At 38.2% G+C, this 26,521-nt stretch overlaps 3 protein-coding genes across 4 annotated transcripts in view; 2 read left to right on the top strand and 1 right to left on the bottom strand.

The window, feature by feature from the left end:
- Positions 1-26,521, top strand: part of LOC144654734 (uncharacterized) — a 59,608-nt gene that overhangs the window by 380 nt on the left and 32,707 nt on the right. The gene's annotated exons all lie outside the window — the stretch shown is intronic.
- LOC144654684 (uncharacterized) lies at positions 2,746-18,169 on the bottom strand. 2 transcript variants are annotated; one of them, XM_078514893.1, is made up of 15 exons: positions 17,968-18,169; positions 15,997-16,368; positions 14,295-14,552; positions 13,242-13,604; positions 11,984-12,148; positions 11,439-11,460; positions 10,416-10,464; positions 8,052-9,114; positions 7,454-7,594; positions 6,528-6,718; positions 5,376-5,498; positions 4,969-5,039; positions 4,021-4,061; positions 3,705-3,801; positions 2,746-3,384 (listed from the first exon to the last, which is right to left on the bottom strand). In XM_078514893.1, exons 1-15 carry the CDS (start codon positions 18,035-18,037, stop codon positions 3,282-3,284), a joined length of 3,129 nt encoding a protein of 1,042 aa, XP_078371019.1. In that variant the 5' UTR covers positions 18,038-18,169; the 3' UTR covers positions 2,746-3,281. The 2 variants fall into 2 exon arrangements, with proteins under 2 accessions (XP_078371019.1, XP_078371020.1); XM_078514894.1 differs by having other exon boundaries at positions 11,439-11,457.
- LOC144654741 (uncharacterized) lies at positions 18,939-25,164 on the top strand. Its single transcript, XM_078514973.1, has 4 exons — positions 18,939-19,595; positions 21,258-21,644; positions 23,263-23,538; positions 24,911-25,164. The coding sequence occupies exons 1-4, from the start codon at positions 19,556-19,558 to the stop codon at positions 25,099-25,101; spliced, it is 894 nt and encodes a 297-aa protein (XP_078371099.1). The 5' UTR covers positions 18,939-19,555; the 3' UTR covers positions 25,102-25,164.

Genomic DNA, 26,521 nt, shown 5'->3' with positions numbered 1-26,521 from the left:
ACCCGTCGCGTAGGCTGATCTGAGGACTATTTAGTTCACAAACGTGTTCAAGAAAACAACTTACCAGGTTAATTCATCTAGAAACATTTCGTCAAGGATACCTGACCGTGTCACGGTCAGTGTATTATGTAAATATTTTTTTGTTTCAAAGCAAAGCATTATTTGCAGTTCGCTGAACCATATCACACAATGCTTTTCTCGGAAAAATGAAATAAATTAGGAACGTAATATTTTTCACAAAATGCCATATATGCTAATTTTTTGGTTTATCAGTCAAACAAATTCAATCGGACACTCTGTAAAACTAGCGATGCTATTCTCCTGGAAAGCGTCTCAATCAATTTGATTTGCTTATTTGCATTTTTTCTGCAAGGTAATATAAGTTTTTCCGGTCGAATGAAAATTTCTAAAGCGCTGGCCGGCCTGGAAAGCGAAGAGTAGTCGGTGTACTGTAGGCATTTTATTGTCTGACGATGTAACAGTGCGAATGCATTAATGTACATTTGCCAAATCCGCGTTATCATGGTTTAGGTTGGTCAACTGATCAGTTTTTGTTCCATTATTGAGAGCTTATTTAGATGATGAATTTTCGTCTCACGACCCCATTCGAATTCCACGTCTCGATACATTACTTATAGCTTTATACTGTTAAAGAAGTAGTAAGTTTAGTTTGAAATCTATATTTTGACCTTAAAATGGTGTGGATAGGGTGATCTGATCCCTATACGTTCACGAACTACTTGTCTGACTCCAACTTACAGATTTCTAACTAAATTGAGAACTAAAATAATTGATAGTTTACTGACTTTTTATCACTTCAGTAAACAGTTCAGTGCAAATTAAACTTATCTCGTCAGAAACTCTTACACGATAATAAATTCTTATAAAAAGAGTGAAAAATAAGTGATCTGTTCGTTACTCTAATCAATGGGCATCCGTGGCGAGTTGCAAGAACCGGAATTCGGGTTATCGGGGTAAATTTGACCCAAATTTTGATCAAGGGAAACGAAATTAAGTTCAAGTTAGCGGGTTTTTCCAGTTATCCGAGTTCGAATTAACCGAGTAAAAATGACTGAAAAGTGGGCTTAAATCCAAGGGAGATGGAAGTTTGTTCGAGTAAGCGGGGTTTTTCGAGTTATCCGAGCTCGAGTTACTTTTAAGTTGTTAAAACAACTATTCACCGAAGTGGAGGTGGCTATATTTACCGATAGCCACCTCCACTTCGGTGAATAGTTGTTTTAGTATATATTCTAATTTTAACAAATATGTGTCTCCCCTTCTAAAATGTAATTACTACATTTCTGTGGATTCATTGGCGTTAGTGAACGGTAATTTTTGACCGAGCAGCTACGCAAGCGTGACCCAATTCCATTTTAAAACCTAAAAACAATTCAGACTCTATCACTGATGGGTGTCAAGAGAAACCACACTGACCGGGCAAGAGCCACGCCTAGATATTTTAACACTGTAAGTTGAGTAACGCGCGCAAAAACGAGAGCTTGGAACGAAAGCATTAACAAGAATAAGAGGTGTGAACGAGCTTGAGGCAGGATCTTTTGGGAAAGAGAAAACGTAGGAATCCTTACTTTTCAGTCAATTTTCCATCTTTCCCCGTTTCTCCACTTTTCCCCGATGTATTTTTTTTTCTTTTTTCGCGCGGGCGAATGGGAAAAAAAGTGGCTAAAAGGCTGATAAATGAGCATCAATTGCAATTCCTGACAAGTAATTCTTTGCGGATTACTTTAAAAACGTTTTCTCCAAGATACTAGGACATGAAGTCTGCAAACACGTCTATACATTACAGACTTTTGTTGCGTGACAGAATTTGCAGTGCATTTTGATGTCACATACCTAATAACCTTTATAGAATGTGCAAGAAAGTGCCTCTCTACATCTCTGAAATAAATAATCCTAACATGCGCCACAACACAAACATTACACTTGTGTTAAGGTCGGGACACACTAGGCAACATGTCGCAGCGACATATATTTGCGACAAGTTGCTCCGTGTGTACTGCTTCAAAGCAAGTCACTGCGACAAGGCGCTTTTTTGGTACACACGCACAAAGCGGTGTCTTCTTAACAACATTGCCAAATGTTAAGAAAAAGTCATTATAGTCAAGCTCGGTGACCGCGCAGATACTAACTTTAGAAGTCATAGGACTGAAAACAGTGTCTCCTTCGGCGCTAAAACTGTCAATATGATGGTCTGTTGCTACCTGGAAACCCAAGTCCCGTCTCTACCCGCGCAGGCACGTGACGAAACTCTTTCAATCTTGCCGCGCCTAAATTGCCAGTTACGTGAAGATCAGAATTCGACCGCTTTTTGTCCCGACGTAGTCAATCGATAAAAATCGGTACCGATTTATCGATCGATAAAATCACACCTATAACGGCCACCCTGTTGAGAGTCTGTTTAGCCTGGGTTTTTTGGCGTTGCTGAGCATGAGAACATGGCACACTGCAGTTTATTCAAAATGTATAAAGGCTATGATCATAAAACTTGAAAAATGTTTACTTTTAATGGAATACGTTTTGTCTATGACGTCACATTACATCGCAATGGTATCACAGTTTTTGAGATCCGCCATCTTGGATCCTCTTTCTTACTGAAGTTTTGATGTTTCTTTAAAACCTTTGATAATACCGAAAGCTGACGAAAATCAGTAAATAAACCTTCAAATCATTTCAAAATGAAGAGTTTTTAGTAATTTACTTTAAAGTAAATATTTCTGAAAGCGAAAAAAATAATACATAGTTTATTTCACTGGAACAGTATAATTCCAGTTATAAAATGAATATACTGTATACTGCAAAAAGCAGATTGGTTAGGTTATAAACCTTATTCAAAGTATATTCGTTCTGCTTCTGTAAAAAAAGACAATATTTAGCGCTCACTTATAATGAAGCTTATTTTTAACCTATCACCGTTGCCTAACAACACAAGCTAATAAATTATATTTAATTACAATGTTCAGGCTTTACCTATAGTCTTGGCATATTCCAAGAATTCATTATCTTAATTTAATACTGATTTGACAGCATAAATCTTACTTACAACGGAATTCTGTTCTCAAATACACCGGTCTGGCCGGCCAGTTCTGACTAATAGAAAGCGCCCTGAGATTGGGTTAAGATTTAGACGGAATTACACAACGACGAACTTGAGATTATGCGGACATTTTCTTAAGATACGCCAATCGCGAATTACTCGTTTAATTATGCACAGTCAGGTTCAAAATCTAGGCACCGACATGTTGCGCAGCTGACTTTGTTTCCTGCTATAAGTGATCCTGAGTAACAGTTTCCATCCAATCCACGATTGAGGCAAATGTTGGTCGCTTGTATGGGTTCTCGTGCCAACACTGTAGCATAAGATTATACCTGCAGCCCAAAAACATGTTTTTTTATGTTTTTATGACTTTTTTAAAATAATAAATAATAATAACAATAAACTTTATTATAGTACAGAAAGAAACACATAACAGAAATAATTCATTACATGTAGAACATGGAAAAATGTGGTCGATTTGTTAAATAAAGTCTCGTTTGATTGATTTGATTGGTTGTTTGTTATTTTAAATCGTAGAAAAGGTAAACATGTAACTGAAACAGAGGACAACTGACCACAGGGACATATTACGAAAAAAGCCCATATTTTGATCAGGTATTTCGGTATACAACAGAGAATGTATTAAACATACAATTCTGAGGTCATGGTTGAAGTCCTTGGCAACCTGTTACCACTGGCAACGTAGTTAAAGACTTCTTCCCCGGTCATTCCTTCGTAAGGTCTTCCACCTGTGAAGAGTAAAAAACATAGGTCAAGTTAGGTTCTATTTTTTATAATATGTAACATAAATTGTAGAAATAAAAAGGACATTTTAAAATTCTATTTGAGCCCCCGGGGGGGGGGGCTACTCAAAAAAGTTTTGAACGTTATGTTACATATTATACAATTGCAGTTAATGTGAAGTTCTATAACGAGTGTTTGACAATTGTGCTTAAATCCTTACTTACCAAGCGTAAAAATCTCATACACGACAATGCCGTAACTCCACCTGACAAAAAAATTAACAACAACAAGAAGAATAGATCAAATCTGTATCTTCAATCCATCATAGCCCTGTCTTATGTAACCTCCGCTGACCATCCCAACCAATTATCCTCAATTGTAAAGGGATAGTTAACAATTGTAAATAATAATAATAACGATAATAATAATAATAACAATAATAATAATAATCTTTATTCTTCTTAAGATAAAAATACATATCTCAAGTAACATAAAATACATTAAAAATGTACATTTAAAATATACAGTGCAATCGCTCATCTTATTTTTTAAGTGTTTTAGACTTGATGGCCCAAATTATATTTCCCAGTTTTTTACACCTAGGTTAACTAATTATAATTTACGAGGTAGAGGCTCAAATGTTGTGCAGCCCCCATAAAACAGCCTTGTCATGCACAACTCCATTCTGTATTTTAAAATTGCTCACTTGTGGAACCAGTTGCCAGCTAACGCCAAATCCTCGACCACCTTGGCACATTTTCGAGCTAGTTTAAATGGCATGAAGTTTGCTGGGTGCCAGTGTATGAACTGTATATAGTTTATCTTGATTTTTTTTTTTAATATTAGGATTAGTTGCTTTCATATTTTAATTCTATATTTATATCAGCATCTCTTTTAAATTCTATTTTTAATGATCACAATGTAATAGTAATGTAATTAATTTTATTGTAAATGGTCGTGCGTTTTTAACATGAGCCCCTGGCTAGGGAGATTGGGCAACCACTCCCAACGTTTCCGACTTTAAATAAAATACCTTAAATACCTAAATACAGAAAGACAGGAAAATTAGATATAATATTTAAAAATTAGCTTATTTACAAATACATTCTTAAATCTATCCGAATTTATTTCCGGACGATGGGCGGTTCTATTTCTAAATTAAAATAACTTACACATCACTTTCTGTGGTAAAAACCTGACTTGTTAATGATTCAACTGCCATCCACTTCACAGGCATCAGTCCCTGAAAAAATAGAAAACACAATCACGCGTATCCTTAGTGCGCAGAACAGTTTAAGTAAACATTTCTTCCTGAAATCACTTTTTTTTCTGTTGGTTAACAAAACAAGCACGCATCAAATATGGCCTTTTAATAATTGGTACGTCATGAATAATTTTCTTTTAACGTTTAAATGCCTATAGCTGCCCTGCTACATTTCGAGATCGGTTACAATGCTTTCACTGGCCATGTACCAGCGAAAGGAAATCTGTGAAGCCGGGCTCTGGAAACGGAATAAGGAATAAGGAAGCCCTGAAAAAGAGATTGCGAGGTGGACACTCACCGCACATGCCTACTTACATTAGATCTCCTGAAGTAAATTTCATTTTTTCCAAGATCTCTCGCCATCCCAAAATCAGTTATTTTACAGCGCAGGCCTTCGCCAACTAACACGTTTCTAGCAGCCAGATCTCGGTGAATAAGCTGTGGGCGAATACAAAATAAAAAGTATGTTATGACTCTTTGCTTGTGGCCTATTAAAAATTAACTGCTAAGGGCCCTTTAAGTCCATGGCGTGAAACTGCTTGGTTGAGTTACCTACCATTCAGCATTCAATTGCAAGAGAAGGATGCTCGTTTAAAATTAAAAAAATAAAATCACACCAAAAAGGTATTATTAAAATTCATTTCAGGAGTGTGGCTTATGTTCATTTTTGGCACTAAGAGGTACCAAAATTTGTAGACTACCTATCAGTTTTGATGAGTGATATGTGCCACTGGATAGTCAAGAGCAACGCCCACAGCAAAAATCATTTCTAAGCAGCTACAGTAAAAACCCACATATAAAACCTAAAACTTAAGAGCCTGTAAGGCAAAAAGTTTCATTTTAACCCCCTTTTCATAAGAACCCTATTTAGCCTAAAATTTTCAATAGGTTCTTATTTTACAAAAATGAAGGCACAGATGAAATACAGGGGGAAAAATTTAGTCTAGAAATGCATGCTAGTATTGTTTTTATCATCTAAACTGTATTCTAGAGAACTATTTAATACAGCAATATATTCCATATCACACTAGTATGCCATGTAGTAGTTATGTGTGCTGATCGCTAGGGCCCCTAGCTATCAAATAAAGAACCTATTTAGGCTAAGTTGGAAAATTCTAGGTTCTTATATATGTGGGTTTTAACTGTATTTCTTTTTTATATAGTGCAGCATACCAGATAATAGGAGGTAGTATAATATGTAGCATCAACTGTGAAAATGTGAAAGCGAACTCTCTACGTGGCACCAAAACATTCTGTTCAACCCCCAGATGAGCGACGAGCATCCTTATCGGTGACATATATAAAAATGTCCCCCTATGGGGCATGCATGATTCAGTTAGGATTCCCCAACAATTTTTGGGGACCAGTTTAAAGATTGTCGTGGAACGGTGATTAGTTCTATGAAAAAGTCAATAAATGTGAAAGTAGGGAAGATATTTGGAAAGCTAATGCCTCGAAACAACAGACCTGGTGAGCTGAGAGGAATTCCATTCCTCGAGCGATATCACACGCGAATTTGTAAAGTTGCTGTTTTGGTATTTTCCTTGAAACTTCTGCGCTTTTCAAGTTATAATAATCATCTGTTTCTCCTTTGCTTTTCTTTAAATATCCCAGAAGGTCACCGTAAGGAACAAACTCCAGAATGACTAGAGGCGGCCCTGTGTATATAGCAATATATAAAAGGTTAAGGCTAAGTACGTTGTTATCCTAGGGTTAGGAAAGATGATGGGTCCCTTTAGCAAAGGATGAACACGCAACGAGAGGCATAATCTTAACAAAAACGGCTTACGGTTCATTCAGTGGGCTGGTCGATGTTATAAACAGCAGAAAGCAAAAGGAGCTCTAGGGGTGAGTGCAAATTGTTCAATAAACTGATAAAAAACTACTAATATACCTGAATTGAACATTTGCACATGAAAGAGAAAAACTTAAAGACCCGGTTTGCATGTGCGACGCAAGCGTGAAAACAAAAACGCAGTTGAAGATAGCGGATAAGTTACGCTTTGCTTGCTTTCGCTTGCGCTTGCATTTGCGTTAGCAATGTTCAGGCGTGAAGCAAGCGCAAATGCGAACGCAAGCCAGGAGCAAGAAAATGGACAATTCCCCTTTCCTTGCGCTTGCATTTGCACTTGAGTTTGCGTTATGCTGATTCACACAGGTTATTCCTTGCATTTGCGCTTGCATTTTGCGTTTAAGGTTGCATCGCTCGTGTGAACCAGCTTAAAACCAGTGGGCGACGTAAGCACAAGAACAAACGAAAACAATCACTCCTTTATGTTGTACCTGAGTTTTTGCTTATACTAAAAGGCTCCCTCTCTTAATAAAGGGTTAGACTGAAGTTTATTCTCGACTATTGTGTTATACAAGTTAAATTACAAAGCATGCAAACTTACTGAACTCGCGCCCTCCTTTGCATCGAATAACATCCTTGGTCAAACATCCCAGCAATTGGATAACGTTAGGATGAGGTTTTAGTTTCTTCAGTAAGTTCAGCTCAGACAAAAGGTCTCTGAGGTCTGATTTTGACGAATTTTCTGCAACAGAAATATCAGGACTACTGATACCGATATCTTTATATCGTGGGTGGTTTAATTTTGCACTATTTTGTTTACTTTTATTGTGATCAGCCTCCAAACTTGTATACGTTTCCAAAGCATGTTGTTAGCATGCAAAAGCATTGGCCTAATGTACCACTTGGTACCAAAACTATAGGTATAGTAGTACCTTTAAAACAAATTTAGATTGATGATAAAAGTGCAAATTGACTATAAGCGGACGTTGTTTTATCACATCTACAAATTCTTTGTCGAACATGCATCGGGTCAAGTTTCGTCGTTCGTAATCCCTTCTCAATCTCCCCAATCTTAATAACCAACCTTGTTCCTTCAGTTTTTGGCTTACTTTTTACCTCGGTATTTTTCTACCTGAGATTAACCATCATTTTATTTTATTTGACATATGCCAATACATGTTTACATTGATCTTCCTTACCCTTTAACATTTTAACGGCCACAAATGACCAGCCTTTAGCACCAGCCACGTCAAGCACAGCGCCTTTCCACACCTGACCAAATGAGCCACCGCCGATCCTTTCAAACAACGTCAAGTGATCACGTGACACTTCCCAGTTGGTGTTACTGAGCACGCGCGTGTATGGCGACTCCGCACTGCCAGTGGGCTGCAATGAGTTCTGGTAAGGCGTAGTTGTACATCTCTCATTCTGATAATCGTGTTGCTGTCCGTGGCAAGTTCTCGTTTGAGGAATCAGGCGATTTGATTGGTCAGCGGGTTTGACGCTTGCGTAGTATTGAGCTGCCTCTCTGTCATCTAACGGATTTGATTCTAGCATAGCTGTGGATTGCAAGCTCAAGGGTGCTCCGTTGACCGTGGAGTCCTTGTATTGAAATAATTTATCGGTCACTCTTTTTTTCAAAAATTTGATCCTTGGTTTAGGCTGTGGGCGGTTATGAGTTAGGCTCTGGGCTTTTCCATGACGCTGTCTGGAACCAGCTCTGTTTATAACCTCGAATTGCAAACTATCGTTGTCCACTGGTTGAAGATAGTCCCCTGAATAAGTAACTCTCGTGAATGTGTCGGTTACATTTCCGTTTTCTCCGAAGGTGTCAGGTGCTTTAAATTTCGTTGTTCCTTTTTCTTCCAGTTGGACAACTCCCTCGCAGACTGCACCCACAACTGCAGTAGCCGCGCTTATTTCCTTGGTAATTTCATTCTGCGCTTTACAGTAAGCAGTTTTCATTACAGGCATATGTATACCTCGCTTCGGCTCGCTCCTTTCACTACCCCTACAAGAAGTAAACGGTCCCGACGAAGAGGACAGTTCGTAAGGCTCGGGGCCAGATGTTGTGGTGTTTATTTCAGGTCGGAATGCCGTCACCTCAAAGCATTCTTCTGTTCTTTGTTGATTAAAATTTTCTTGCATGTTTCTTACTGATGCTCCTGGTATTTCTAAAACCAGGGGTGATTCTTGTGATGACATACTTTGCAAAGATTCCGCCAATATTATGGATCTTGTTTCATTTACCGCATCCTCTTCCTGCAATAAATCATGATTCCCGTTAGCGGGAAGACACTGGCAGGTATATATCATTACTAACACGGTTTGTGTTTAAAGCTAGAAGATGTGGGGCCGTGTATATGAAACAAATACTGAACAAATATAATATATTAAATAAACATAACATGGTTAAAAATTCCAACTGGCAGGAGACAGACCAGTTGGCTATTTACAACCATGACCGAGGATTTGAACTCGGGACGACCGAGAACAAATCCAGATAGTGGTCAGAACGGGACTTGAACCCGGGACCTCCAGATTTCAAGTCCGGCGCTCTAACTACTCGGCCACGCTGGCTCCTCCAAATTAACATGGACAAAAAATAAAGAGAAAAAAATTAATAGTGGAAGACAATATTCAGTGATAACATAAACGAACAGAGAAGTTTATGGAACATCTAAAATTATCCCATCAATCACGAGACAAATTTGATTAATAAACTGTTTTATACTCATGATTAATTAATTACAACTTTTTTGAGCACAAGTACGGGAAACATTTCCCCAAAGCTCGAGCTCACCAGTACTATTAAGTGAATTCGTGCCTGGATTGGTACGGTAAAAATGCTATCGGAAGTACAGCCCTTCGTTAATTGTTTTGATTGTAAAGGAACGTGAGGAGGAAGAACTGGTTACCGATTAGATACAGAATCGAATTTAAAATACTTCTAATTATTTTTTTAGCGCCTTCTTATTTATCGTCCCTTATTTCTCTTAGGCTCCCCTCCAAATATAATCTCAGGAATTCTAGCGATAACCTTTTACTTAGCTATCCACGTTTTAAATCAAAAGCCACACTAGGTGACCGTTCTTTTACCTGTGCTGCGCCGAAACTTTGGAACGCGCTTCCATTTGATATAAGAAGTGCCAGCACTGTTACTATTTTTAAAGCTAAGCTAAAAACACACCTTTTTCGTCGTTCATTTTTATCATAGTTGTTTTTAAATTATATTTTACTTTTAATAATTGTAATTTTAGCTTTTTAAAATCATTGTAAGTTTACCTTTAATTGTAGCTTTAGCTTTTTAAATTCATTGTAAGTTTACTCTTAATTGTAATTTTAGTTTTTAGCCTTTTTTTTATTCCGTTTTTAATCTTGTAATGCGCATTTGAACATTTTATATATGAAATTTGCGCACTATAAATGTTATTATTATTATTATTAAAGGTAAGGGTGGAGAAAAAGAGGGGTGGTGGCTTATTTGAGAAGGGGAGGGGTGTTTTCTAGAGGATTTACGGTAAAATGTTGGTATTAATAAAAAAAAAGGAGATATTACGCACTGCTTCAGAAGTACGATCCTCTTGTGATTTTAACCAATGCGGCGTCATCCTGTAAATCAACCAATCAATCAATCAATCAATAAAAAAAAACTGAACCAGGCAATAAATATTTTTAATAATTGCAGGGTTTTTTTTGTTTGTGTGGTTGGTAATTTTAAAGTGGACCGTAGGTATGTTAGATTGCGATAGCTACTTAGTATAACGAATACAACGCAGCTTAGACCAAGTGACTACATGCATGTAATAGTAAAATAATTATTTTTTGAAAATGAAGAAAGTTTGTTATTAAAGGAAAAACTGTTGATATTCCGTTACTGCGTTTTAAAGGATTATCCGGCAAGAGATCATGAGAACATCTCTACTTATATTGCCCCCATTAACTTGTAGGTTCTACTGCTGTTAGGGAAAATACTTTAAATAAGTACCTCAGTCATTCTTCAATAATTTGGTGTGAGATTCTAGGATAGAAACTTTGAAAACCAAGTGGCTGACTATTGGCAAGTCGCAATCTGATGTATGGCTTTGCAGGCTCCTACTTCATTCATCGAGAGGAGGCCCTTATGGCACACGCCCGATTTTCCTTACATTATGGCCAAAAAGAATTGAACAAACCGTCAATAAATCCGTTTTATCCATAGTCCATGGTTTTAGATCATATGTAGTATGACCTAAAGTCTATTTTTTTTAGAATTTTCATTCTTACAGTAGCTAGTTTCTATCGACTTTGATGGTTGAATGGGAACTTCACCCCATGCTAGCTATCGAATTGTTAAATAAATACGGATCAATATTTCAATAGGTTACTTTCACCCTCCCTAATCAGTTTGGTTAAAACCAGCATTTTTGGTTCGACCAGATTGTCACTGGACTGAGGCAATGACATAGCGCTACAAACACTTCAAACACTTCTACTGTTAAAACTATAGAAGTGTTTAGTTTTCGTGTGTATAAAATGGTTTGTGTACAAAACTTTTCATTTAACATGGATAAAAGACTTTTTACTTCATGACGATCAGTACTTACCCTATCTGGTCTTGGTATCCTGCTGAATTTAGACATGCACGAAAGTTAGAATGCGGCCATGGCACCTAGCTTGTAATGCTACTATGAACATTTCCTAATTTTCTTCCATCCCCTTCCCTCCCGCTTTCCTACGTTTGCCCGTTAACTCGTTAGATGGTTGCTGGGTTGGAGTGGGTGGGTCGGTTGGTGGTTTGGTGGGTGGGAGTCTTAATTGGCTGGTTGGTTGGCTGGTTTGCTCGTTCATTCCACCAGTCAGACATTATTAAGCTGCTTTACGCTGCAATACCACAATACATAAATTGATTATTCGACAATTTAACTTTTACGGGCGCACACCAATACTGAGTAAAATGGAAACCCTGTCTTTAAGTGTTCCTGAAACGAAATTTTCGTATCTGAGAGTTTTTGCACATTAATAAAGTTTGAACCGTACTTGCAAACGATATAACACTTCAAATGTATAATTATTGCAGTCAGTGGAATTGTGATGTTGCTGGAAAGTCAAAAACGGTTCTCTTAAAGAATTTGCATAACAAGTCACTTACTTCTGTTGATTTTCTTGCTTCTGTTGCATTTTGTTCGTACAAGTATGATCAAAACCACAAGCAATAGAATACACAAAATAACGGATAGAGGTATGTACACTAGGATAGCTTTATTGTTGTCGCTTTTCCTGTTGCTGCTGGACGGCATTACCGATGTCTCAGGTTCTGTTGTATTTAAAAAGAGAAACGAGTGAGTGCCAAATTAGAGAGCCCCCTACCACCTCTGGCCAGTTTGACGTCGTTGGGTGTCACAGCTATTGACCGGTTTGAAAGAAGAAAGCAAACATGTTAGGCGCATTCAAGCGAAAGATGCTGACAAAAAATGGTAGCATAAAAAAACTGTAATATATACTTAGTTCATTTTCTTTCGTCATCATTTTTCGAACAATAAGGGTAGGCGTCTTAATCGTTTATCAATATGATAGACTACACACAGGATCGCACACGCGTACAATACCAATAATTATGTTAGTACTACGGATCTTAGGTGCGGATGTCATACCTGAGATCTGAAATATGATTGTAATACCAAAAGACTACCAAAGATCTGAGGTACGGATTTTATAGCCAGATCTAGAGTATTGATGTTATACCTCAGGCCTGACGTACGGATGTAATACTACAAAGCAGGTCATCGAGGTCTGATAGTGATTTAAAATGACTCCCAGTGAAATATTGTCAAAACAGTACAAGATAAAAAATTTATGGTCATACAACAGAATTGATGTCACGATACCTACAGAGATTTACCAGATTTTTAAAGGGGATACGTCGCAGGGATTTTGCAGATTTTTGGTCTTAACTGTTTGGAAATCAGTCCAAAGGAAGATATGGCCTTAATTTGCAGATGGAAATAAATCTACGGCTATTACAATCGCTTTATTGAAGACATAACTTGAAAAGTTAAGCCTTAATTTTTCAAATTGCAATCCATTTCCATCCGAGCCATCTGCAGCCATTAGGACGCTTGTTAACAGTTTCAGTTCTCTAGTAGCAATTTTTAATAAAAAAGAAATCATTATTTCTCAGGCTAGGTTTCCTACGACACAAATATAAATTTAAGCTGCATGTTCAACATTGTTAAACATCATAACAAAGTGAATTAAAATTTTTCAAAATTGATCGTCCGAAAATACTGTTTATTATAAATATATGAAAATGCGATCGATTTGAGGTTAGGTAAAATCCGTCAAACGAGTTAATATATATGCGCTTTACTGATCAAGTTCTTTTAAAATGATCAATCTACTGCTTTTACCTGTGTAAATTAAAATGGTTGCTTTGTCCACTGTTTTATTCTTTTTATCCGGAAAGTCAGTTGATATGGACAACGTTTTGTCTTCTTCCACTAAACTCTCGCCCCATCTATTCCAAGCTGTTACCGCGAACAAGTAAGACGTGTTGGCAGTAAGTTCTTTGTAGTACATCAAACCAGAAACGTTCTGCCATAACCATGGTTTCTCAGGTGTCGTGCTATCTTTTATCACGTGTTCAACCCGGTGCCAGACAGTATAAAACGTCACCTGTTTTCCTTCACTGTAAACCGCTGACCATCGCAGAGTCCAGCTGGCATTGCGAACTTTCTTGTTTGTGTTGATTATTGTTGGGCTTTCTGGGAGAACTTAGCGAGAAATGAAGGAAGGTTTAAAGGTGCTATTACAGTCAATTTCACATAACTTTACCGCGCCGCGTTGCAAAGTTCGTTGGGAAATTGGGAACTACATTTCGAAGTAGCCAATTACGTTGCGAGTTTGACAATCAAATTGCGAACTTCTGAACAAAGTTCCCAACTTTGTTCCCAACTTAATAAACGAAAATACAATATCTGTAGGTGCATTGCGTACACATGAATAAAGCCGTTATATACTGAGGACCGAAGAGACTGCGAAACATTGGTATAACCTTTCTTGGAAAACGCCATTTTGCGAAACTTTTCAACAGACATCATTCGACCCCGGGGGGGGGGGGGGGGCACCCCTTTCGTATACCTTTTACTGAAAATGTACCCCTTTCATTTTCATGTTTCGCTTTATAAATTAAAATAATACAGCCATAAAGTGCGTCTGTTCAAGATATTTTAATTCAAGGCCCTTTTAAAACCTAAATGACGGATTTACATGCCGTTTCATATACTAAACTTGTGAAATCCCTACCCTTTTATATACCTGAAGCCTGAAAAAGGTACCTCTTTCAGGCGGAGCCTCCCCGTACCCCCCCCCCCCCTCACCGGGCATTCGACATAAAATTTCCCAAATTATTCTTGAGACGGTTTGAAATGGCTTCCATGCAGTCTGAAATCGATCTTACTCACCTTTGAGGATAACACTCTTCTTATCTTCTCCGGCAGAGTTTTTAGCAACGCATAAGATCTCGCCCCAATCTACATCTGTGATATCCTTAAGCGTGAGCACAGCCTTAGATATACCACTAGCTAAAGCTTTACGCCCTTTATACCACGTGACTTCGACAGGAGATAAACCGCTGGCTGTACAGTTAAGGCTCACATTTTGTCCAATCCTGAGCAAGTGTGGAGTGGTAATGTGGTAGATTTTTGGAAGATCTGCAATGGCTAGAAACCAAATTAAATGCTCTAAGATCAATCCCTCTTTATGAAATGGTGATGATAATTGTTATTTTCGTTTATTCTGCTGCTTATTTCTTAATTCAGTTCTTCGACTGAAAGTCTGAAAGACGGTCTGGCGGACTGAACTGCTCATTTCCAGAGATGTTTTTTTTTCTTCAAACAAGATCGGCCAATTTTGTCGAGTAGCACTTAACTATCATCCTAGAGATCCTTATTACGATCTCAGAATAGGAACTTCATTAGGCAGCGGATGGTCATTAAAGGAGAAGTTCATTCCAAAATGAAATTTTTTTCTTCACGCCAACGAAAAGTTAATACAAAGCTACGTTACTCACCAAATGTTCAGCTTCCGAAGAGTATTCAAACCCTATGAAAATCCTTGTCTAAAGTAATCCGAAAATTGACAACCAGCCGCTACCATTTTGGCGTTACTTGGTAGCCTGGCGATGTATGCGTGACGTCAAAGCACTCAACTTTTACTATCTCTTGGAGCTTAGTTTGTGCAAAAATGATGCTGTACAAACAGGCATTTCGCAAAATAATGATAATGATAATGAATTTATATAGCGCATTTTTCATGTGTATATGTTCAAATGCGCTGTACACCAGACCACAACACCGGGAGCCTCGTGCCCTACTCTTTTCGAATAGTGTGTGGGTTCTTTAACATCCCCTGTGATAAGACTGAAGATACAGGAGACGGGACCTACGGTTTATCGTCCTTTTCCGAGAAGACTAGAATGTCTAACCATTTGCATATGTAATTACAAAGGCAGCACATTCTCCTCAGTTATTTTAAGACCCTGAGTGTTGGTCCGGTCTGGGGTTCGAACCCACGACCTCCCGCACAGCAGTACGGCGCTCTACCAACTGAGCTGAACAAGCCAATACAAAAATAACAAAGAGAGTCAAGTATTTAAGAAATGTTTAAACTTCCTACCAAACTACCAAACTTCAGGTTGATCTCTTTGAAGTCAGACATACATCGCCAGGCTGCTAAGTTACTCCAAGATGGCAACAGTCAGCTCTCAATTTACGGACTACTTCAGACAAGTATTTCATAGGGCTTGAATACTCTTCAGAAGCTGAAATTTTGGTGACTTATATATATCTTTGAATTACCTTTTCGTTGGCGTGAAAAAAGTGCTATTTTGGAATGAACTTCTCCTTTAAGAATCTAGAAAGCAGCTGCTAGGCATAACAACCATTCAACGATTAAACAACTGAATCTAGTTTGCATACGGGAACATCCATTTGTGTAAATTTTCTAAAATGCCCAGGCCTTTAATTTTCTTGAAATATCATTCCTTTTTATGCAAAGAGGACAAAAATGTTCGACTAAAGTGATTGAATAGCGTTATATATGCTTTGGAAAAGATGAAGAACCTTCTTACTAGAGCTATACTCATCATTAAACTAAGTTACTTACGTTTTTCCTCAACTTGAAGCCGCACTATGTCGGTCAGCGGGTTATGTGCGAGACCAAACTCAACGTGCATCGCAAATATCTTATTTCCGTCTGTAGGCTGCACATAATAAAGAACAAACACTGCAAGGCAAGATGTCAAGTTTCCTGCCCAACTTACTTTCGACCCATATCCACTTCTCACACTAGGAATACCATTTGAATGTACTGTTACAAGTTTTGTTTTCAGATACCCTGGACTCTTCCAAATACCAAACACCACCTCAAACAGTGTAAGATGACTCGGTTGGTAGAATTTCCAGACTAACGAAACATTCTCGCCAATGAAAACTCGAGTGGGCTTGTATGGAGTAGAAATCATTCTCTGTTGATCACCTGTTGAATTGAAACCCTTACGATTACATCGAGGATATACGTCATATACAGCAACTGAATTTTATTTGACTCCCTGTGTCAGTTATGGTTTGAAAGGTATTTTGCCTTGGCACAATGAGCGACTTCATATTAAGTCGAGGTCTGGAGAGTTTGGAGACATTTTGTAATTGTGTCAAATTCTATTATTGGTAACTAATAAAACGGGTATTTTTATTGGCTATAGACTAGCTATGACTGGCTATGTCGATAAACAGCAGATAAAGATACGTTTGGGGTAGAGGCAATAATGATGTCAAAGATGGTAATAATGACAGTGATGACATGGTGACGAGGACGATGAAGAAAATCCTGGCGCAGAGAACCGAGTTCCAGGAAATAATTACAAAGAAGGAAAATATTTGACTACCTAATGATCACCGGTGGTTACAAAGTAATATTATGACCAATAAATGTTACCAAATGCAGTTCAAAACTTTCAGTTGTCGATTTTGTTTTCAAAACTCCAAAAGATTCAGTGTATCTCATTGTTTATAATTGTATGTCTTAATAAGTCTAAATAACAGATGACAGTAACAAGGGATCAAAGTTTTGTTCAGGTAAGCGAGGTCGCTTGTGCAAATTCTATTAGCAATTTTAAAAGGTCGCGCAGGACCCTTGTAATCATCATGTACATGTATGTATTTATTTAAAGAGTACGAACTGCGACGACTGAAGCCGAATAACTAACAAAATATTCATGAGAATTCTTTTCCTAAAGTTCTTTGTATAAGTAATTACACGTTATTGTTCTCAGCTTTGTGCCCCGTGCAATGGAACAGAGCGAATTATCATAATTAGATCCAAACATTGACTCGCCGGTCTTCGGAAGCCTCAAAACCTGCAATTTTGTGTCCAAGTCTTCTCCGCCGATATAGAATTTCAGGAAATGATTCGCGAGGAACATAAACTTGGTATTCTCCATGTGTTCTGCCAAAAGCAAATTTTGAAACGTCCTTCTCGAAATGAAGATAGCACGTTTCAAAGTTAAGATTTCACATTTTTACTGTCTTAAAAACCATTAACTTCTAGCAGTTTTTGAAATCGAAAATTTCGTTCACAAAAGAGGTTATGATTTATCACTAAGTTATATAATTATGGGTTAGAGACTGTTGTGAGTGTTTTGTTGACAAATACACGCACGCACTGGCCGCACAATGAACGAGAAATGCCTTCGGCTTCGGCAGATAACAGAAACTTTGGCCTTGATAATTATCGCTATCATGCTCAACCTCATCCAATAATTGTTAATTAACGTTCAATTCGGTGCGCTGTTTTAGCTAAAACTTGGATACAACATCGCATTATCGGCAGTTAAACTTTAAAGAGCTTTTAACATCACAGTGAACGGTCATCTCCCAGGAATAGGACAATCATAATGTAATTCCATCATCCCCTAATATCCTTGATAAAGTTTAGAGAAATCGAAGTTCGCAATGTAGCGAATTTAAGCTTTAAAAGATAATTTAGTAAGGAGCAAGGGTCCTGCGCGACCTTAATGCTATTGCGACAGCCTTTGTGATTCCCGATATTAAAATATGCGGCGATGACAGTTCATCTTACCTGAACTTCTAAGCTCTTTCGTTGCAAGAAGAAAGAAAACTAATAACACAATCTTTGGCCAACAGCGCATTTCCAAGGCCGGGATTTACCATTCAAGGAATTCAGTGAGTCTAACGAGCGACCGGGCAGAGGCACTTACAATGGCTAGAATCCTCGGCTAGAGTTACTAAAGACCACTATACGGAGTATATGATGACTTTGTACACAATTTGACCCAGCAAGAGAAAAATTATGGCAGCTTATGTCAATTGGAGAACTCTTGTTCTGATGCTTAGTCTTTAAAACGCATCGACTGTAAACGAAACGCAAAGAAACAAATTCGAGCGGAAGCGAATTAGGGGGCAATTTCTGGAACTGTGTTCCCATTTCCAGTGGCGCCAATCAGTTGGCTTTACGGGCGTGACTGATAAACTCGATGGTGATACAATAAATAACAATGATAATTTAATACTTAACATAATTTTATACTTAAATTAACATCTGCATATGATCAAATGCGCATCACATATATTGAATCAATCGCTCTTAATCTTATACCCTTAATTGGCAAAACCTGACTGAGAAACTACTGGTTACCCAAACTGTTTATTTACCCAGAAATACCGCGGAGTCATAACCTTTGAATCACGGCTTAGTGCGTTATACGCTTGATTGTTGTCACGCTTGGCACAAATTCAAGTTTCGGTTTATAAATGTAGTCAAAGGTCGCCAAGCTCAGTATGTGAGCGTTGTTATCACATCAAATTGCGACACAGCACTAGACAGGAGCACCCAACCAGGAAATTCAGTCAAAAGACTTGGAATGTCGTTGTACTGTTTTCCGATCGTTTAGGGCCTTTTCATGGGATGTTTTTATGAGCTGGGTAGTTTTCAATCCGAAGAAAACAACGCCGCTCAGAAAAATCCTTTAACCGCAGGTAGCTTACCTAAAACGCCCTAAAATCACAAGAAATGGCAAGAAGATGGTGAGTTCAAAGGAAAAACTTTATTGCTAATTTGATTTTCGTACATTTATAGTGACAGGCATATTTTCCATACAATCTCTCACAACGAAGCAATGACTAACTAGTTATTTAAACTACGAGACGCTACACAACCGTACAGAACTCTAGTACTCTTATATTAACTGTCTATTCCATGCGATAGCAACGTTTACATACAATTTCTTGCAACGAAGCAATGACTAATCATTAACTTCGAGAAGCTATATAACCGTACCGAACTCTAGTACTCTTTTATTGACCGTCGCTATTTCATAATGTGATGATATGTTTATCATCTTTTCCTCGTGATCAAGCTGCCATTGGCTGGCTAAGTATTTTCATGATTGGTCGGTTAATGAAAACTTTCGCTTGTTGATTGGTTGGCGAAATATGTGTCGCTGTCATATAGCTTTTTCCGAGAATTGTGCTGGTAAATGTTTATACCGCATTTCTAGAATTGAAGGAATAGTTTTTATTTTGGATCGGTCTTGAAGGCATATTTGACTAGTAAAGTGCCTGTTAAGAAATCACCAGGATTATTCAACCGCATCATTGAAGCATAAATCAGCGTGAGTCACGAATTACAGTCCACAAGCAAACGTTCGATGTTTTCACTTTGCCTTATTGCGACTCTGTCGATCTCAGGTACGTTTAACAACACCCTGCTCATTACTGGTTGGTTTGTGTGATTTCTTTGTCTATTAAGTGAAGATAGTACTTTAGTTTTACGTACTGTCAAGCGTAAGTCGACGATCGAAAGAAAATGCCGGGAAGATGTTAGCTCGTGCCTATAATCTAACAAAATCCCAAGGAAATTGAAATGTCCATGCAAGGCGTACATAAAAAACAATAAGGAAATATGGAGGACAAGATGATAAGTGAACTCATAAATAAGCAGAGTATCTTTTGCGGTGCTTCACATGTAATTTTGTTTTAGCGCGACTGAAGGAGTAAAAGTTTAAATTAATCTAACAAGCCACTGCTAGTCAGGAGCGTCAGGTATCAGGGCAAAATTCTCGAGTTACTAATGTCATGTCGTGTACACTGCGACTGTATTGAAGTTAGAGGGATGGGATTCACATGACCCATAACTCACTGAGATAGGAAAACGACAGCTGTACAGACGTAGCTTGACGAGAGAATCGAATAATAGAGGAAGAAGCAGCCAAACGGTTACTGCATATATTATGCTAGTATGGCTTACAGTTCTGGCTTGCCCTCCGGTCGAAGTCTGATTGGCAAAATGTAACAAAATATATCATAATTGTTCAAAGACTAGAAGATAAAACTAAGAGAGAAGCTGGTTGCTCTGCACCAGAACCACAGTTAGCATGTGTCCAAAGAGCTTTTTCACGATTTTCACGTGCACGTTGTTCGTAAACAACGATTCTTTAAGGTCTCCGCACACGTGGGGACATGTCGCAGGGACATGCATGTTGCAGCAACATGTAGCAGCGACAAAATCATGTGTTGTTCACACTGAGGGGACATGTAGCAGGGACGATTTTGCGGCATGTTGCAGGGACAAAATGTTGCAAGAATTCGTGTTGCACGCGTCGCTGCGACATGTCCCCGCTACATTTTCTTGCGTGTGTTCACATTGTGATTTTGTCGCTGCTACATGTCCCCGCTACACGTCCCTGCTACATGTCCTCTCAGTGTGAACAACATATAATTTTGTCGCTGCTCCATATCGCTGCGACATGTCCCTGCGTCGTGATCCTACGTGTGCGGAGACCTTAAACTTAATATGCTGCTTTCCGCGAAAATGAAAACAATGAAACAATAGAATAGAGGAAGTAGCACATGTTTATACATCCTATTTTTCCGAGAAAAGCTATTATTAAAATTATGACAAACAGCTTTTGGCAAGGCAAAATATCTGGAATCCTGGATTGAATTTGGAAGGTGGAGTTGGAATACCTTGAAAAATAGGAAACTGCACAATGACTGAAAATTACTGAAAAACGCTTTACTGACTGCTAAATGCTTTCTAAAAATTACACAAACACACATGAAAGAACTCATTCAAAGATTGTTTCGAATCGTGTCTTCTGTCGTCCAATAAAGAAAATTGAAAGTGCCTCCATCACCGAATGTTTCTTATCAACCGAAGTTACAAATTCAAAGAACGATTAGATCAGTCAAAAATCATTATCTGATCTCGCTTTAGAGCGGCGGACAAGAGCTTTCATATTCGCTAGGAAATAACCAGCTCGTCTTCTCATGTTTATTGTTTGTATTACATTTTTTATTTTCTTAAATACAGATTTAAATGTTTTCACTTATTCTTTATTGATATGTCAGTATCATGCCAACAAAAACATCCAAGGATGGTTTCTTGGCCAAGCCATCCTTTGATTGGCAAAAACAAAGATAATGTGTTGTTTGACTGGAAATTTGAGCTGCAGCCCACAGAAACATGGAAGGATAGCATATTTGAACTGATCTTCGGGGTCTGGAGATCTCCAGGATATCTGAAGAAAAAACTCGTCGTCATTAACAAAAGAGGCGAAGTACTGATACGACCAAAGTATGAGAATAAAGTCAGCTGCAAGTTCAACATGTCTCGTCTACAAGTGGCTTTCACTCTTCACAATTTAAGCATGGAAGACGAGAAACATTATGGCATTCATGTTGAGTTTGGCCTGGACCAGTCTCCCTTAACTGACGATGTTATGCTTCGTCTTGAAGGTAATATACTCAATTTACAACTTCTTGTAAGCACAAATAGTCCAAAGAAATTGAATCACACTTGTGTTAGAGCATATTTTATGAAATTTAAGCTTTCGCGTGAAGTAACGGAAACTAGCGTTACATTAGAGAAACGTAAACAAACATTACGCAATTCGCAAAGCAACCTTGTCACGTTAATCCTCGCACGTGAGTTGAGCAGAAGTTCCCACGAGTAAAATGATGTTATCAAAAGCTTTTCCTTTGCATGGTTTACGCTGTGTGTCGGCAAAAATAATTATTTCCTTTTCGGCAAACCCACAACTCAGTCCTGGGGATCGCTTAAACTTTAATAAGTGACCGAAATAGTCACAGGCCCAGGGCAGTGTTTGACCCGCGAGGTTAACTCGTCAAGATTGTACAATTAGGATTATCGCTACGAATATTTGTTGATTAGTTTTAGTAATTCATAAGAATAATTGTTGATTAGGGTTGGTAATTTAGCTTTTACGCCTTCTCAGAGTTAGTACGTGCACGTACGGTTTAGGAATTACGGAAAACCGCGATTCCACGATAAATTAGGTAATCTCAGTATCACCTTTTGGTCGGACCCGAAAGTGTTAACTTTATTATCCCTTCTCGGCACAGCCCGAAAATGGTTACCGCAATTTCTGATAAGCTAAGGTGTTAACGTTGTTTATAAAGTTAAGCATCACGTTCGTTACTGTTTTCTAGGCTTTTACCCCGCCAAAGCTGTGATCGGGTTTTTCAGGATTTTGGAATCTCTATTTCTTAGAGCATTTTGGTTGAGTTTACCCTTTTCAATTACTTTTCTTTGGTTTTAGAAACGCGTGCTTTGCCACCGTTGTTCCTTTTGTTTTATGTCTTACTTCCGAAATACCTTTATCGCCTAACCACAGCTCTGGTGTGTACGTGAATGCGTAGGTATTTAATCGCTAGTTCTCGCTAGATCAGTAGAGTTGTGACAGAGTTGTGAGCCGGCAACGGCTAGGCGCAGAACTCTAATAAACAAGATGCAGTGCTGAAGACTGAAGTTACGTCCTTGTCGTCCACATTCCCCCTGATTGAGAAGACTACAAATCTGTCTGGTAACACTTGTGATCCCAAACTGCATGAGTTTTTAATCCTTTCGTCTCCAACATGTGATTCGTTTATACTTTCCTGGTATCTTCACATCTCCCATTCACGAAGACAGGTCGCGAAAATGTTGCATTACAGGGGATACTCTTGACTTCGCTTTTTTAAGCAGTTAAATTCAAAGGCATGTCTGATCACTGAAAATTAGGTGCTGCAGATCGGCGCGACCACAAAAAAACAGCCAATCAGTAGACTAAGGGGTAAAATATGAACATCTCCCTCTCTGTGGCCTTGGCTTTAGGATTGCAGATAGTCTCCCTCATACTTAAAGTTACTACATGAAGAATCCGAAGTTTATAAATAAGCTGTAACTCGATACAACAGAAAGCCAACCAAAGAACTGAAACAAACAAGTGATGGTCCATCTTTCATAGTTTCACTTAGTTTGGCATGACGAGAGAATGCTTTCAGTCATAAGACATTCTATATGTTAACAAAAATTTTCATCATTTTTGATAATATTTAAAATAAATCTCAACAGATCCACCCAAAATAACCAACCCACTACAGAGAAACATTACCTTGAGTACTGGAGAAGACCTGGATTTAAAATGCCAGGCGAGTGGAGTTCCTGATCCAGTTGTGACGTGGACGAGACTTGGACGAGTTATTAAAAATCAGAACCTGATTTTCAAACGAGTGACAACAAGCGACAGTGGACGATACCTGTGCAAGGCTAATAACCAGGCAGGGAACGACAGTAAGGAGATTATAGTGACAGTCAGTGATTTTAACGATATGCTTCCACAAATAACAGGTATACTATGCGTGACTTTCTGCTTGAATATTCATTCATCACCATTTTACATACTGCTGTTAGCACGGTGTCACATGGAAGTTAGGCATGTAATTACTTGCTTACTTACCTACTCGTTCGCTTGCAACCTTACCTAGTTGTTCGTTTTAATCCGTCAGTCAGTCAGGCAGTCAGTCAGTCAGTCAATCAGTTAATCAGTCAATCAATCAGTCAATCAGTCAATCAGTCAATCAGTCAGACATTCAGTCAGTCAGTCAGTCAATCAGTCAATCAATCAGTCATTCAATCAATGAGTCAATGAGTCAATCAATGAGTATGTCAATCATCAATCAGTCAGTCAGTCAGTCAGTCAGTCAGTAAGTCAGTCAGTCAGTAAGTAAGTCAGTCAATCAGTCAGTCAGTTAGACAGTCAGTCAGTCAGTCAGTCAGTCAATCAGTAATTCAGTCAGTCAGTCAGTCAGTCAGCCAGTCAGTCAGTTAGTCAGTCATCCAGGCAGGCAGTCAATCAGTCTTAGACCAATACCTCCCTTTGGAGTGTAAGGCACAATAAAGATTTACTGTTACTGTTACTGTTAGTCAGTCATTCAATCAATGAGTCAATGAGTCAATGAGTCAATCAATGAGTATGTCAATCATCAATCAGTCAGTCAGTAAGCCAGTCAGTCAGTCAGTCAGTCAATCAGTCAGCCAGTCAGTCAGTCAGTCAGTCAGTAAGTCAGTCAGTCAGTAAGTAAGTCAGTCAATCAGTCAGTCAGTTAGACAGTCAGTCAGTCAGTCAGTCAGTCAGTCAATCAGTAATTCAGTCAGTCAGTCAGTCAGTCAGTTAGTCAGTCATCCAGGCAGGCAGTCAATCAGTCTTTCAGTCAGTAAGTCAGTCAATCAGTCAGTCAATCAATCAATCAGGCAATCAATCAGTCATTCAGTCAGTCAGTCAGTCAATCAATCAAACAGTCAATCAGTCAGTCAATCCGTCAATCAGTCAGTCAGTCAGTAATTCAGTCAGACAATCAGTTAATCACTCAGTCAATCATTCAGTTAGTCAGCCAATTAGTCAATCAGTCAGTCAATCAGTCAACCAGACTTTCTGTTTACAATAAAGATTTTATTGTTAATTTACTGAACAAATATACAGTAAAATAAATTATAAACCTTGCACTGCACTATAGTAGATCAGTAATCTGCTCTATAAGTATGAGGTGATATGATTTCAAAGACTCCTACAACCGGCTAGAATCTAGTGCAGTCAGTTTTCATTTACTCGTGCTGCTTGAAAGGATTTGTCTACCTTTCCAATTCTGTTTTGCTGAGACCTTCAAATAAAACTGACGGTATCACCACATTTAGTTTGTTAACCGTCGTTTTTGTTTTCCAGTTCACAGCACGCCAACATCGTCAGAAGAAATTAGCCCCGTGTTGACATCACTGATGGTCATTTGCATTTTGAGTATTTTAACTTTGACAGTGCTTCTTCTTTGCTCTCGAAGATATTGTAGAAGAAACAGTATACCTTACGAGCGGCAGATTGATACAGCAACTAACACCCAGCATGTACTCTATTCCTGAAACAGTCTAACATAAAGCCCAGTTTAAATGTCAAGTTTCAATAATAAAGCTAATAGACATGCACTTCTGTAGTGGACTTATCGAACGTCAGACCTTCATCAGGGGTACAAGACGAAGAGGTATACTAAGAATTTGCATTACTTATTAGATTTTTGTATAGTGAAATTCTACTTCTTTGTTGGGCCTACGTGCACTTATACTGATGTACATTCATTCACTCATCTCCTGCTGAAAAGTCCGGCCCGCTTGTAACATGGAAACAGCCGGGTTATATCATCATAAACTCGCTTAACAATCGATTATTCATTATTTTCGGAAGTTTTCAGCTCGACATGGGAGTCTTATCGCAACTGAACCACTTCTATTAGGCAAAACTTTATGCAGGAAGTAATGAGTTGATACTTTATGTAATTTATTCCGTTTTTAAAAACCTCAGGCTTCTTCATGTTCAGACTACCTTATTATAGGAAATTAACGCTTGTGTTAATTAAGGTATTTGAAATTAACGCGACTTAAATTAACGCGAATTGAAGGAAAAATTACTTCTCGATAAAGGAAATTAACGCGAAAGAGGGGGTAACATTTCAAAATGAAGGAAATTAACGCGACGTACACAACAGGAACATGTTTATTTCAACACTTGTAGGCGTATAATCTTAAACGAAAACAATGTTCGTGGTACTTTTCCCACTTTGAGCGTTCTTCACAGTTTCAATGATAGTGGCAGATAAAATTATGCTTTTTCCTTGGAGTCAAGAACATCTGGACTGTAACGAAAAATTGGGGCCAAATAATGAAAATTAACGTCATGGAAATTAACGCTACACTTAATTAACGGCGTGGAAATTAACGTTAACAAAAATTAACGCGACTTAAATTAACGCGAAAGTTTGAAATTCGCGTTAATTTCATGACGCGTTAATTTTCTATAATAAGGTATATAGTCCCGCCGTCGTGCAAACTACAGGCCATATCCGGTAAATCATTCATCTGTTATCTAGTTTTCTAGTTCAACTTGTTTAACTCTATGATAAACGTTAAATAAATCCATGTATGTTGTAATCGTATACATATATTCGACATTTTATTCAGGTAAGTGTATTGCAACGTTTGCAAGGTCAGTCAATTCAGGATGTGATAACATTAACAAATCCTGCGAACAGGCTCCCAAGTGGGGCGGGGCGACAAAAGGAAATCGGCAACCGAAGCGAGCCGAGCGGGCCACGCTCGTTGATTTCTTTTTCACCCTGCTTCACTTGCGAGCCTGTTCGCAGGCTATATTAAACAACTCTAGAATTCTTTGCGTCAAAATCAGTGACTCAACTCTGAAAGTGCGAGAATCGAATACACCCCTGTCAGTCGATTTAATAATAATAATAATAATAATAATTTTTTTTAAATAATAAAATAATAATTTTAT

The sequence above is a fragment of the Oculina patagonica genome, chromosome 5, assembly GCF_052425735.1.
Source record: "Oculina patagonica isolate OP01 chromosome 5, crgOcupat, whole genome shotgun sequence".
Taxonomy (NCBI): domain Eukaryota; kingdom Metazoa; phylum Cnidaria; class Anthozoa; order Scleractinia; family Oculinidae; genus Oculina; species Oculina patagonica.
The sequence above is the reverse complement of the archived record's forward strand: the minus strand, read 5'-3'. Positions and strand labels throughout refer to the sequence as shown.

Excerpts from the sequence above, each read along its gene's own strand:
- LOC144654741 (XM_078514973.1), top strand. The coding sequence starts at position 19,556 with ATGTTTTCACTTTGCCTTATTGCGACTCTGTCGATCTCAG. Across the intron at positions 21,645-23,262 it reads TGTTATGCTTCGTCTTGAAG|ATCCACCCAAAATAACCAAC; the intron begins GTAATATACTCA and ends AAATCTCAACAG. Across the intron at positions 23,539-24,910 it reads TATGCTTCCACAAATAACAG|TTCACAGCACGCCAACATCG; the intron begins GTATACTATGCG and ends TTTGTTTTCCAG.
- LOC144654684 (XM_078514893.1), bottom strand. The coding sequence starts at position 18,037 with ATGCGCTGTTGGCCAAAGATTGTGTTATTAGTTTTCTTTCTTCTTGCA. Across the intron at positions 14,553-15,996 it reads GCTTCAAGTTGAGGAAAAAC|CCATTGCAGATCTTCCAAAA; the intron begins GTAAGTAACTTA and ends TTTGGTTTCTAG. Across the intron at positions 4,062-4,968 it reads TTTACCACAGAAAGTGATGT|GTGGAGTTACGGCATTGTCG; the intron begins GTAAGTTATTTT and ends TTTTTTTGTCAG.